Source organism: Aythya ferina (assembly GCF_964211825.1).
Source record: "Aythya ferina genome assembly, chromosome: 5".
NCBI classification, from domain to species: Eukaryota; Metazoa; Chordata; class Aves; order Anseriformes; family Anatidae; genus Aythya; species Aythya ferina.
In genome coordinates, this window is record NC_140301.1 from 61579808 (window position 1) to 61592799 (window position 12992).

The 12992-nt window shown below is 54.4% G+C and overlaps 1 protein-coding gene across 5 annotated transcripts in view; it reads right to left on the reverse strand.

The window, feature by feature from the left end:
• The window catches only part of SAMD4A (sterile alpha motif domain containing 4A), a 75872-nt gene that overhangs the window by 23959 nt on the left and 38921 nt on the right, over positions 1–12992 (reverse strand). For all 5 annotated transcript variants that reach the window (XR_014693792.1, XM_084521727.1, XM_084521725.1 and 2 more), the window contains exon 3: positions 7229–7747. Coding sequence is in view for 4 of the 5 variants with exons in the window: in XM_084521727.1 (XP_084377853.1) it covers positions 7229–7747 (519 nt within the window). In the remaining variant the exon portion in view is untranslated. The remainder of the gene's footprint in view (positions 1–7228; positions 7748–12992) is intronic.

The window sequence follows — 12992 nt, forward strand, 5'->3', positions numbered from 1 at the left end:
CGCTCTTTTCGAGCGGTGCGTGCGGGGCCCCATCCAGCCAGGCTCGGCTGGGGAAGGGGACACATCTGATGGCTCCGGAGAGGGCTCTGCTCTGCTCTGCTCTGCTCTGCGTGCAGGAATTGGGCTGAGCATTATTCACTCCTTCGCCTCGCAGCAGGAGCTGGGCCCCGGGACGCTCGGTGCGACCCGCCCCTGCGTGCCACGGGCTGGGCGTGCACGCAGCCCCAGCTGCCGGCTGGAAATGCAGCTCGCTGCTGCTCCCCCGGCCCGTGTCTCTCATTTCTGGAGGAGAGCCCGGCTACGTCCCGCCGAGGAGCAGCAGCCCAGAGCTGCTGTTGAGGTTTTTGCGCGGGGTTTTCCCCAGCCCATCCGTCCGGGCTTGGATGTGCGGCACGAAGCCGGAGCGGGGAAGCGGCGCTGGGGTGGAGGAACGCTGCAGCGGGCTCTGCCCGGAGCCAGGGTGAACGAAACGCCCCTGATCTCCAGGCCAAGAAACGTGGTTTCTCTTCTACATTTACAGGCAAACCACAGAAAAACAGCGTTCGCCCCTGGGGAATCCCGGCCTGTTAATAACGACGCTGCTGTGCTGATCCGAGCCTCGCTCGTTAGCCCACAGCTCACTGATTTCTGCTAGGGGCTCCTGGGGGAAATCCCTCCCCTGCTCGCTCCCCAAGCTGGATAAAGCGTGGTGTGACACCGAAGTTCTCCTTTCTGCTGTCCCCAAACTCCAAGAGATGCCCAAATCTGCTCTGCAGTCTGCTTCTGTCACCCCTTGGAGGCACCGAGGAGGTCGCGGGGGTGCTGCTGCCCTGTGCTGGGTGCTGTAGGGTCCCCAGGCTGAGAATCATCAAGAGCAGGAGCTGCTCTGCACATCACCCTGCAGATGGAGAACGCCTTCCTTCCACTAAATCACTTCTGGAGACCAAGCTGGAAGAGATAAGTCAGCAACGTGCCTCTGTGTAGCCATATGCAACCTGTAGGGTACGAAAAGAGGGACCCCGAGGCAGTGGAGTGGCAGGGGTGGAGGAATCGCCCTCTAGAAAAGCCCCAGGACCTGTGCCCTAAAGGATCCGCCCTGCAAAGGATCCAGCAAGCCTAAAAGAGTCATTAAAAACACAGGACAATGTGTGCTTTATGTGATTTATATCACACCTCAAACAGACGTTTTTCATCTGAAAAGGACAGGACTGGTGGCTTCGCTGTCCCAAGCTTTGCCGTGCTCCCCAGCCAGCCCCAGCAGCAACAGGGCAGTCATCACCAAACACTTTTTCCCTAATTTTCCCCAACTCTTCCCCATTATTGCCCCAAAATGACCCAACTCAGCTTTCTACCCCCCCCTGCAAACGGAGAGCTGGTGTGTGCCGCAGATCTGCCCTGCGAATATCCTCCGAAACATCCCCGATTCCTCAGGCACCGAAACATCCCCAATTCCTCAGGCAGGGAAATATTCCCAGCTCCTCAGGCACCGAAACATTCCCAAATCCTCAGGCATTTCCTCAGCAGCCAGGGCAGGCTGCAGCTACAAGCAAACAGCGAGCACCCAGCCTCCGGGAGGATTGCGTAACGAATGGGAACAGCAAATTTGAGGGGAGAAAAAAAAAAAAGGCTCAGAGCTTCGAGGCTGCCAAAAATGAGCCATTGATTACAGCGCATTTGAACCATTTGCATTCAGAGAGCTTTGCTTTGGGAGCCGAGATGGAAACAGAGTCTTAATATAGCTGGAGAGAAAATATCCTCCTTGCACTCTCCTAACTGCACTTTGATAGGAAGCAGCCACAGAGCAGATGGTGCCTATATATAATCACTAGACCTATTATCCCAGCCTCTTTTAGTAATTTGAAGGATGTGATAACCACAAGGAGAACGGCAAATATTCCCCCTCCTTCCCTCCCTTCCCCCCGCTACGAAAAACACCCAAAAAAAGGAGCAGGAAGCTGTAATTATGGGAACGATTAAAAGAATTTCCAAATGAAGTAAATAACTATTTTGCACGCCGCTCCTTCAAGCCAGAAGTCAGAAGTTAATTAAATAGCAGCGTGTTACTGAGTCGGGATCACGCGGCGAGTCCCAGCCGCAGCGCTGCCGTCGGGAGGAACTGGATTCACTCCGGATTAACACAAACCAGAGCCTCCCCCTCCCCGCTTCCAGCACGCGTGTGCACGCACCGCTGCTCTCCTGCAGTCCTCTGTAGCTGCTCTTTGCTGGCAGGGGGGAGGAGGGCTGATCCTTCTCTTTTTATTTATGGGATCGGAGAGTTTTGGGGTTTCAAGAGGTGAGTGATGGGGGGGTGATGCTCTCCAGGGCTCCCTACCCCACGGGGATGCTCAGGAAAGCATCACAAAACTGATTGCTGTGATCTCGTGAGGGGAGGCTGGGGAAACGGGGTGTCTGCAGGCTGTCGTGGAGGGGCAAAAAAGGGTTTTTTTGGGGGAATGTGCATGCCTTGGCCAGCACGGCCCCTTCCTGCATGGGTCCAACAATCCCAGCTGGCTACAGGGGCTGGAAAGCAGGGGTGGGAAGAGCCAAGCCTACCTGTGGGCAGCTGGAGGGATTATTCCTCAGATGCTTTAAGGGCCCAAGGCAGTAGCTGAGGTGCTGGGGAGCATCCTTGGGTATGGGGCCGGCGGCCGTGGCTCCTGGTGGTGTCGCCGACTGCAGATTGGGACCAAGGGTGCTGTGGGGCACCAGGAAAAGCAAATCCTCCCTCGGAGGAGAGACAAGCTCAGTGCAGGGAGTAACCACAGCTTACTGCCGCCTGTCTCAGCGTCCAGCAGGCACCAGAGCGGCTGGTAAAATACACCCAGGTCTGCGAGGGTCCATCCGTCATGAAAACCTCTGGGTTGAACGCCACGAGGAACAGCCGAGGGGGCTGCAAGAATTACCGGGGACGTCTGACTTCACAGCTCAGCGAGCATCAATCAGCCCTGCTGGCGTTTTCTGTGCTGCTCCGGGGTCAGAAGCGTGATTCACTGGCGACGGGACCGCAGGATAACGCACGAAAGCACTGCTGGATCCCACCCAGCCCCCCCAGAGCCCACCCCTGGGGCTGCGGCGGTGCCAGGGCTGGGTGGCCCCGCTTGGACACCATAAAAGAGCAGCAGCAGATTCTTCCCGGCCTTGCTGCCACCCCAAAAGGCCGCGGCTCTTGCTCTCCAGAGCTCCATCACTCTTGTTCTCCAGAATTAGTGGGATATCGAAGCCAAGGGACCTCGGCAAAGCGAGTTTGTGCAACACTGGAGGGCATGAGCACCAGCGAGACCACGGCTCAAAGGCTCGAGTGCAACAAAGGCCAAGGAGCTTTACTCAGCCCATCACTAAAAGAGAGGAAAAAAGCAACCACCAGAGCCAGGCAAAGGTTTTACAGCCTCCACATGTGCCGGGACACCCTGATGCTGCTGGGGTAAGGGATGAAGATGACGGTGTGCTTAGGGCACCACCCTATTAATGTCAGAAAGGTGCTGGCTCGGCGTTGGGCCCCACCATCAGGTTCATCTGCTCTCTCCGTACAGAGTCCAGAATTGGGGCAAATAGAGGCAAAATCCAGCAAGCACCACCACGCACAGGCACGCCAGCACACAGCTCAGCAGCTGCAGACCCACCTGTCCAGCAGCAGCTGGGATTGCCCCTCCTCTGAGGAACAGCAACATGCCGCTGTGGGATCTGTGTGTGGGATCTCCACGGGGCCTTGAAGTGCCCTGGCCCTACACCACGGGTGAGAACCCAGCAAAAACCCACCTTAAATCACCAGAAGAAGCAACGCCGTTATCCCAGCTCGTATCCTGGGAGCAGAGGAGAGGAAAGCAGGGGGTTAAGCTTCCCCTCCACGAAGGAGACCAGGCGTGCAGCCAGATCACCCCCAGGTGGAACCAATTACACGGGGAGAGAGAAGGGGTCCGAGCCGCCGGGCTGCAGCCTCCACCGCAGCCCCTTCGTCACAGATCTTTGAGCAAAGAGCCAAAGGCTCCAACTGCTCTTATTAAACCAAATTTTTAAGAAAATGCTGCAAGTGAAGACGTTCTGCAAGCCGGGCGTTTGGTAAGCTGCTGCCTGCGCTGGACACGGCACCGGGGCTCTCTGCTTCACCTGTCCCACTGAACCCAGGGCAGTTTTGCCTTTCTGCCCGCTTTCTGCCTGCTCACACCTTGGTGGACATCAGATGCCAGCAGAGAAAGCTAGAAACGAACTCCAAGCCTGAGCAGCCAGCAGAGAAAGCCGGAGCTGCTTGCACCACGCCAACCGGGGTCTACGTTGAACCAAAGAGACACAGACAAGGACAGCGCAGGGCGAATTCTCATGTGAACGTCAGCGACCCACGTTGAAACCCAAATTTAAGCCCTTCACCATAATATTCTTCCATGTGATTGTGCCACCACGCCAGGCACAAGTACCTCGGCCAAGATCAGCACGCGGCTCCCCTGGGAAGGGCTTTGCCCCTGGAACCTGCTGCTGGGTGAAGCCCCTGCCCAGATCAACACCTCCAGGTGAGAGGAGAGCTCAAAAATAACAGCAAGGAAACCTAAACAAACAGCGAGGGCTTGAGGGCTTTGCTCCGGAATAAAGGATTTGTGGGCACGTTGAGCGACTCAAGGGGCTGGGACAAAGGCTGCCCAGCCGTGTTTGTTTTTTGGCATCTATTTGTGGACTTACTGCGCTCGCGTCCAAGCAAATATTGCGTTAGGGAAGCTCCCGACCTAGCACACGGAGCGTGGTCTCTGGCTGTTGTCTGAGCACGCTGCCACCAAGTACATCAGCAGGAGCTGCAAGCCATGGAAGATGTTGGCGTCGGCAATTTTGGGTGCTGTGAGGCTCAGCCTCCGGTACAAAACACTTGGTTGGGGAACGCTACCTGGAGGAGGCTGCAGCTGCTAACCCTCTGTGCAAAATGCAGCCTGTTTCGCCCATCAGATGTGTGTTTTTGTCTATTTTTGTCTGTGCACTGGAGTAAAAATCCGAGCTGAAGCCAACCTGACGCATCATTGGGGTTCTGAGGAACCACGGGGCGGTTTGTGCAAGCTACAGCTGAACGTCTGGATGGGGCTGAGGATGAGTGCACAAACCTGCTCAGCCTTAGAAATTGGTGTTTAGAGAAGGTTTCCTGAGTGTGGGCTGTATAAATCCCCCAGCTGCATCAGAGGGATGTGCTGGTGCCATGGGAAGTGGCTGCTGTGGGACCGGGACCACGCAGGAGATGCTGTGCCAGGGACTCACGGTTGGGGCCACTGGGGCAAAGGGCCATGGCCATCCGAAAAAGGACTGGGGTAATAGTAGGGCTGAGAGATTTTTGAGAGGTGTCCTTTAAGACCCGGTGCTTCTTGCGGAGCTTCAGCCACCATCAATGATTAACCTGCTGCACCTGGTGCGAGGCCCGTTTAGTCGCAGGCCCTTTTCCCGCAGGCCCCGTTTGGCGTCATTCGGGCCTTTCCCCTCTTAGGTAAACACCCCAAACCTCACTGACATCTCGGCTCTCGTCCTGTTGTGGAGCTGGTGTCAGCACAGCTCAATCCCAGCTCCTCAGCAGGGCTGGGAAGTCACCATCACCCATCATCATCCTCGTCCCTGGATTACGCTCGGTCCTCCCTGCTTTTTGCTCGCGATGCGAGGACCCAAATCCCTTCTGAATCCACCTGTTCTAATCCTTTCCTGGGGTGGAGAAGCCTCTGAACCACCAGGCATGCAAAAACTGTGAGGTGGGACCCCCCAGAAAAGCCACCAGGAGGTCATTTTTCAAACCAAACCTCGCACCTGCCAGCCACATGCTGTCCAACTTTGCTCCAAAGCCACCCGTGCTGCTTGACACATCCTGACCTACGCAGGGCCGGGAGAGGTGCACAGGAATATTGTTCAGAGCCTGTGGAGAAGCTCAGACATCTCTGCTAAATCGCTGAGTGACAAGGATGAGATCAGAGAGGCGGGGATGGGGCCGCTACGGCCATAAACCCAGAGCCGCATCTCGTATCATCGTCGATTTGAAACGTCACCTAAAAAAAGCACTTATTACAGGAAAGGAAAAAAAAACAACCAGAAGCCTTAAGTGAGCGTTTTAAAGCTTCCAGCTATTCAATTGTGGCTTTCCACATGCTGATAGAAAAGCCAGCGCCCTCGCCACAAGGAGCCTCTCCTCCCCGAAGCGCTCTCCGCATCCCTTATGGCATCGCCAGGGATAATGTTGTCCCAAGGACAGGTGGAAATGGTGGGTTGAGAAGGCTGCACTAAAATGGGAGTAAAAAGCACGTTTTGGAGGAATGAAGCTTCCCAAGGCCCAGCACAGCCCATCAGGAGTGACCCAGAGATGTGTTATGAGAGCCGAGGGAGGTCTTTGGGCATTGGCCGTGTCTCCTCAGGACGCAACAGCCTCCACTCAAGTCCTCCACAGAGAGCACGGGTGGGCAGAGGAGCTCCTGAGCCTCATTAGGAGGACACGCTGCTCCTCCTCTCCCCAGGACAACTTGCAGGCACCAACAGCTGCTTTAAAAAGTCCTGGCTGCACCACATCTCCAGGCACGACCACCGGTAAAGCTCCAACAGCAGCACCCTGCAGCATCGCTGAGTGTCCAAGCCTTGGGCTGGGCTCGGCACCATCCAAAGCCTGGCACTCCCCAAAGCCTGGCAGGGCCAGAGGAAGGGGAAGAGCTTCCCAACTCTCCACCTCCTGGAAAATGTGGAGGAATGTGCATTTAAACCCCCCCAATTGCCATCAGCTTTGCACCTCTACGCACTGCAGATTAGGGGGAGATGTTTTCAGATACACCCTGAAGACCCCAGATCCCAGCCCCTCTTTCCAGAACGATGCCTGTGCTTTGGGGCCCCAGTCCCGTTCCCTCCAGGGAGGCTCTCATGTCCCCAGATCACTTCTGGAAGCGAAGCATTAGCTCCCCGCTCGCTTTGGGAACTTTTGGAAAGTGAGCTGCAAACCTAGCTGGAGCTGCATGAAACAAAAGGGGCCGCCTTCCATAACGCGCGTTTTTGCTCTTACAGCTTCTTGGCTGTTTTTCCCTCCTCTCCGTCTGCCAATTCTTTGAAAATCCCACAGGATTAGAGAAAAAAAAAAAAAAAAAAAGGCAGGCAGGAAATAAAAGTTAAAAAAAAAAAGCAGGTAGGGAAAAAAAAAATAAAGGGGAGTTTTCTATGGCCCGGATGAAACTAGCCCCTTTGCTAAACACGGCAAAGAAATGTTTTCTAGCGGGACGGGGGGGACCAGCTCCCCAGCAGTGCTGCCGTCGGTACTTACTCGTGCTTGTGCTAGTGCCGATGGTGTTGATGGTGGTGGGGACGGAGGAGGAGGAGTAGAGGGGCAGATGGCCGTTCTCGCACGCCAGGTTTTTGTCCTGCCAGCTGGAAGCGCTGACGCTTATGCCCGAGTCTCGAGAGTTTTGCCATCCGTTGAGTTTATCGTCGGAGTTCTGTCTTTGGTGATAGTAGTGCGTCTGCCCGTAGTCCACCGAGTCCGACCGGCCCCGGCTCTGGCCGCCGAAGCTCCCCGACGTGCGGTCCTCCAGGTGGTTGAGCCACATGGCGAGGGCGCTCCTGTCCTCCAGCGAGGTGGCGGGGTGTATCAAGGCGTAGGACAGCAGCTGCCGGCTCTCCTCGATGTGTTGGTTGTGTTCGATCGAGTGGGCCAGGATTTTAGGCAAGAGTTTCATGTATTCGACTTTTGCTTCGATGTTTCCAGGCTTCAGTAAAGGCAGGTGGGTTAACAATAGGGAAATCACTTTATCCTTGGATTCCTGTTGCCATTGGTTAATGATTCCTGTTGAAGGAATTAATAAAAAAAAAAAAAAAGAGAGAGAGAGAATTGAGAAATCAGCAAACAGAGCTTATAAATAAATAAATAGACTCAAGCGGGGTAAATACACAACAAAGGGATCCCTGCACACTTAATGCCACTGCACGAATGTCTCCTAGGCTCTGCCAAACATGCCTCTCCTAGGTAGGAGGTCACTGCTCTCTGACAACCAAGCTCAAGGCAAAGTGTGCCAAATTCAGCCCTGAGAGCTACCGGGCACTTCTGAAACTCCCTGGCCATACCTGCCTCCGTGGCCACGCAGCTCTGCTGCTGCTCAGTGAAGTCGTCTTATTGTTAATCCAAGTTACAATTCGTCTCGATCCCAGCATCGCTGCAGACTATGCAAAATATTATGCCAAACCTTTTCATTGGTAAGCTTTACCTTTTAAAAGCACTGGTTAGGAAATAGAAAAGGAGCTGGCACGGGCAAGAGCCCTAACAGAAAGCAGGCGTCCCGCAGGGGCATCGGGAGAGGGACAGCAGCCGAGGCAAGGCGCTGGTCCGCTCACCGGCCCGGCGTGACGACCTGCCCCCAAGGAATTTAGGGAAGGGCTCAGTTGTAGCAACCGCAGAGCTGTTGCTGGTCTGTGAGCTCACGGCAGAGAGGAGAGGCTTTAGAAGACAAGCAGAAACAAATGCAGGATCTAGCTTTAAAAATATGCAAAGGGGGAAGCCAGGGAATTACAAACTGGTCACTTAACTCGAACTCGTGGAAAACTGATGGAACAAATAATGAAACAAGCTATTTGTAAGTACTCAGAAGATAACAAGATGATAAGTGACTGCTGACACAGATTTGTCAAGAACAATTTAATTTCCCTCTGCGACAGAGTAACTGGCCTGTGAATAGCTGGAGGAGCAGTAAGCGTCATATATCTTGATATTCATTAGACACTGCTGCACATGGCTTCCTCGCCAGCAAACCAGAGAAACACGCTCAGACAAAACTACTGTAATGTGGGCACACAACTCATCAGAAAACCATATGGGAAGAGTCGTTACTGGTGATTCATCGTCAGACGGGGAGGATGCGCTGAGCAAGGAGTCCTGTCCCGGGTGCGACACTACCCGGCGTTTCGTTGGTGATATGGGTGATGTGATAAATGCATTCAGTGGCGCGGGTATCGCACTGGGAGAAATGAAAACACTCCAGTAAACTAGATTAGAAGTCAAATAATCTTGAGACCCGGAGGCAATGAAGAAAAAAAGAGCAGCACTACGTAGGGTGCACACTTGTGCGTGCAGGTGGGAAGGAACCGCTGCGCTGCAGCAGCCGGAGAACAGGCCCACGGGGAAGAGCCCGGGGTTGGGAAGTGTCACAGAGTGAACATCAGTCAAAATGCCACGTTGTGCACAAAAAATGCAACAGCCAGGCTGTCATTTGACGGAGGTGTGGGAGATGGACGCAGACAAGCTGCTCTCCGTGTCTCCTGAGGATGCCAGCTATAGGTTTGAATTGCAGCACGGGAGAATGCGGTCAGACAAGAAAATACTTCATATGGGGATGGGGACACTCAGGGAGAGATCGCCTAAGGATGTTGTAAAATCTCCACCCTGAGGTCTTTCTGGACAGTTTATAAAGTAACAGCCCAGGACAGCTCAGGATCTCCCTCGAAGGCCCTGCCAATGCTTGCCAGCCACCGGTCAGCCTGTCTCATGCAGCCCACCAAAGCCCTCTGCAGAGCCCTTTTCTGTCCCTGTAGCAGGTCACGCCTGAGGGTACCTCTGAAAAATTATTTCCTTCTGTTTCCTTTAAACGCCCTGACCCCAAATTTTACCAAGTGAAATGCTGAGTTCATGTTAAAAAAAAAAACAAAAAAAAACACCACAGAAACGCAGACTTTCCTCTGCGCGTTCCCTGTCTCTGCCAGACATCTCCTACCCGTACTGTAGAGGAAGCTGCTCTAAATCTTTGACTATGTATTTCTGAGGTAACCGAACCCCCTCCCATGAAATGAAGCTCTGGATGTTCACCTGTAGGTTCTGTCCTGGGAAATCCCAAGCGCAGCAGCAGCAGCTAACCCTACACTCCCAACACCCGTTCACACCACGACCCTAAAAAGGGCCGCCACTTCACATTTGGCCACCACAGCCGGGGCCAAACCCTGCAGGCCGGCCCCGCAATGGCACTCTCTCCACTTCACGTTCCCGTTTCGAGGCGTGCAACTGTTTTAATAGCAAGCCACTAGATGGCTTGCTGGAAACGCCGGTGGCTCCCGCTGGAACTTTCTGTGGCGGTCGCCGTGTATTTCTCCACAGCCCCGGCCTCCTCCCGGCCTCTCGCCAGGCCGGTAGGGAAGGGACCATGGCGTTTGTGGCAGGACAGAAACATCAGAGCTTTGTGCCTGAGGAGATGCTGTGGATTCACACCCTGTTTGCTGTTGTTTTAGTGTCTCGTAACTGGATTTGGAAAAATGAGCTTGAACTAAGCGAGCTTGTGAAGAACACAGAGGTGTAGTAGGACTCCAGCTCCTCTCTGCTACGGGCACACCACACACACAGTTTATGAGGCAATGCAAAGAGAATTGTATCTTGGGTCTTAACTCACCATCCTGAGCTCAGCCTGCTTGCCACCCGCTGGGGGATCCACACACAAACCCCCTGCCCTGAGCTGGCCACCGAGTGTGGCGTATTTTGACAGGATTGCCCTCAAAACACCTTGGTGCAGCTCCGCTGTTTCACACAGTAACTAAACACACATAAAGGCCAGGAAAGCAGCCTTAGTGCTGAACACCCTTTGCTTTTGGAAATGCCTGTGTGGGATGCAGCACCTCAGGCCTTCCACAGGACTCACTGTCACCTCCCTGCCACCCCTGCCTGCCACCACGCACCCACTGATGGGGGTCCCACATTGGGACAAGGCTGCAGGCAGAGAAGCATCACCCAACACCTTCAGGCATCTTTGCAGTGGGGAGGGTCCCATCCCTGCTTTCCCCTCCACCCTTGCTGGTGGGAATTTGGGATAACTTCCTCTGCGAGAGCAGCCTGTGCAGCTTTTCTCCGCCTGAAGCACTCGGTCTTGGCCGCAGACCAGTCTCATTACTATTACTCGTTGCTCTAGCTATTTTTCCCATCGGTTCCAGAGTGTGCATAAGTCCACACGAGTCTGAAGCATTATTTTACAAAGCTGACGAAGGCAGATTTGTGCTGCAAGGACGACAGGATGACTGCAAACAGCAGCGGCTGCAGCTCAACACGAGCCCCTTCCCACCACCCCTCCTGTGACCACCTCCGAGCCCCCACTGCTAGCACCAGGAAACCAAACACGGGCACAACACGATGCCTTTTATCACCTCCTGTGGACAAAGGGAACTGCTTGGCCAGGTTGCTCCATTTTTAAGAGCAACTGGTTGTGCATGACACCTTCTGCATATGCTACGTGCTTTTCAGACCTGCGGCAGGGTGAGTCCCTGGTGCAAGAAACCCGGCTTGTTTTCTCCCATCCTCCTGCAGAAGGATTTCAGGTCTCTCCTACCATCCCCACATTTCTCACTGCTGTCAGGTCAACCTGGCAGCCCTTTTAGGCAGGCACTGCCGGCCCCTGGCATGGCACAGCCCGCAGGATTCTGCAGCAGCATGGATTAGCTGAGAAATACAAAAATCACTAAAAAAAGGCATGCAACGCACTGCTAAGGGAAGTCAGTGCATAGGAACTATGGATGTAGCAAAACCTGCAGGAAAAGCAGAGCCCGGTACAACTCCTTGGAGAGGAGGAGGAGGATGGGGGGGATGAAGGTGGCCCTGATCGGGCTCCTCTTCCCTGCACAGGGGCTGAGTCTGAAGACACCACTGGAGAGACCCCAGACAGTGCCAGAACCACTGCCTGGGAAACTTGCTTTGGACCTCCGAGAGATACAGGGGGTTTAATAACAACCCCCAAAAGATGGAGAGCTTATCCAAAAGCCCGCTGTGGACGAGGGGCGGGCGTCTTTCCCGGCCCCGGCAGGAGCCGTGCTCCTTTTCAGCCAGCAGCAGGATGTGCACAATTAAACAAAAATGAAAAATAATTAGATCCGAAAGAGGTTTGGCTCTCTCCGAGACAGGGCGGAAGGTCAGGCGTAATCCTATCTGCCAGAAATCAGGGGATCTGGAGAGGGCAGCGCCGGGTGGGCAGCTGGGGCTGCCTCTGCGGGGGTCAGAGGGGCTGGCGACCCCCAAAACCTCCCCCCCTAACACAGCGTTGCCTGCTGCAGCTCCCTGCCTGTTGTCACACATGCCCAGACCCTGTAATGCCTCTCCCTTCACTGCTAAAATCAGCCCCCCACGGTCGGATGGGGCTAAGACGCATCCCAGCCTCTGGCTCCCACGGTCCCTGCACACTACCTGCGGTGTTCACGGGGTCGCAGGTGTGGACACTAATGAGGTAAGAGCCTCATTAGTTCCTCTGGTTGCTGCTTCAAGGATGCCTGATGCTGTCACAAAAAAAAAAAAAAAACAACCCAAAAAAACCCACACCACCTTTTGCTGCACTACGGGATGGCAGGGCTGTGACTATTTGCAGCAGCCCGATGAATCTGAGCATAGGGGAAACCCCAAAGTTAAAAAACGCGAACCACATATAGCGGTATGTGAAACCACACCAGGTGGTTTGTGAAACCGCCCTCTAATTTATCACTACTTAGCCAACGTGATATCTTTGCCATACAGCACAGCCCGTGCACGAGGAGGGTGCCGGCGAATAACCACAGCACCCGACGGCGCTGGGACCTCCTCCCCTGGCTGAAGCTCGTGCTGCCCTACAGTGACAGCAGGACACGGGTGCTGTGATGTTTCCTGCCACGCTGTCCCTAAGAAAAGTGACTTCTGGCTTGAGCAAGAGGTGACGTTTGTCCACCTATTAAGCATTCATCGAATTCCCCTTTCACAACCCCGCTTATCATCACTTCTGGATGCACGCAAGCTGCTAATGCCCTCAGCATCCCGTGGCGGGGGATTCCAGGCTTTCCTTTACTCTGAACCCGTCTCCTGCTGGATGACTCAGTTATTTCAGCCTCAAGGAGGCCCGGGGAGCTCCCGGAGCCATTAAAGACGTGCAGGGAAGACACAGGAGCAGTCTGAAGAGGGTAAAGCCAGTCTGGGTGGACAGACACACGGACACGCACGGTGCAGGGGCCTGCATTTGGAAACCTCGAGGTGTGTAAACACCTATTTATTATTTTTTTTTCTCTGGTTTTGATTTTTGCACACAGATCTCTCTGGCTCCTGCTGC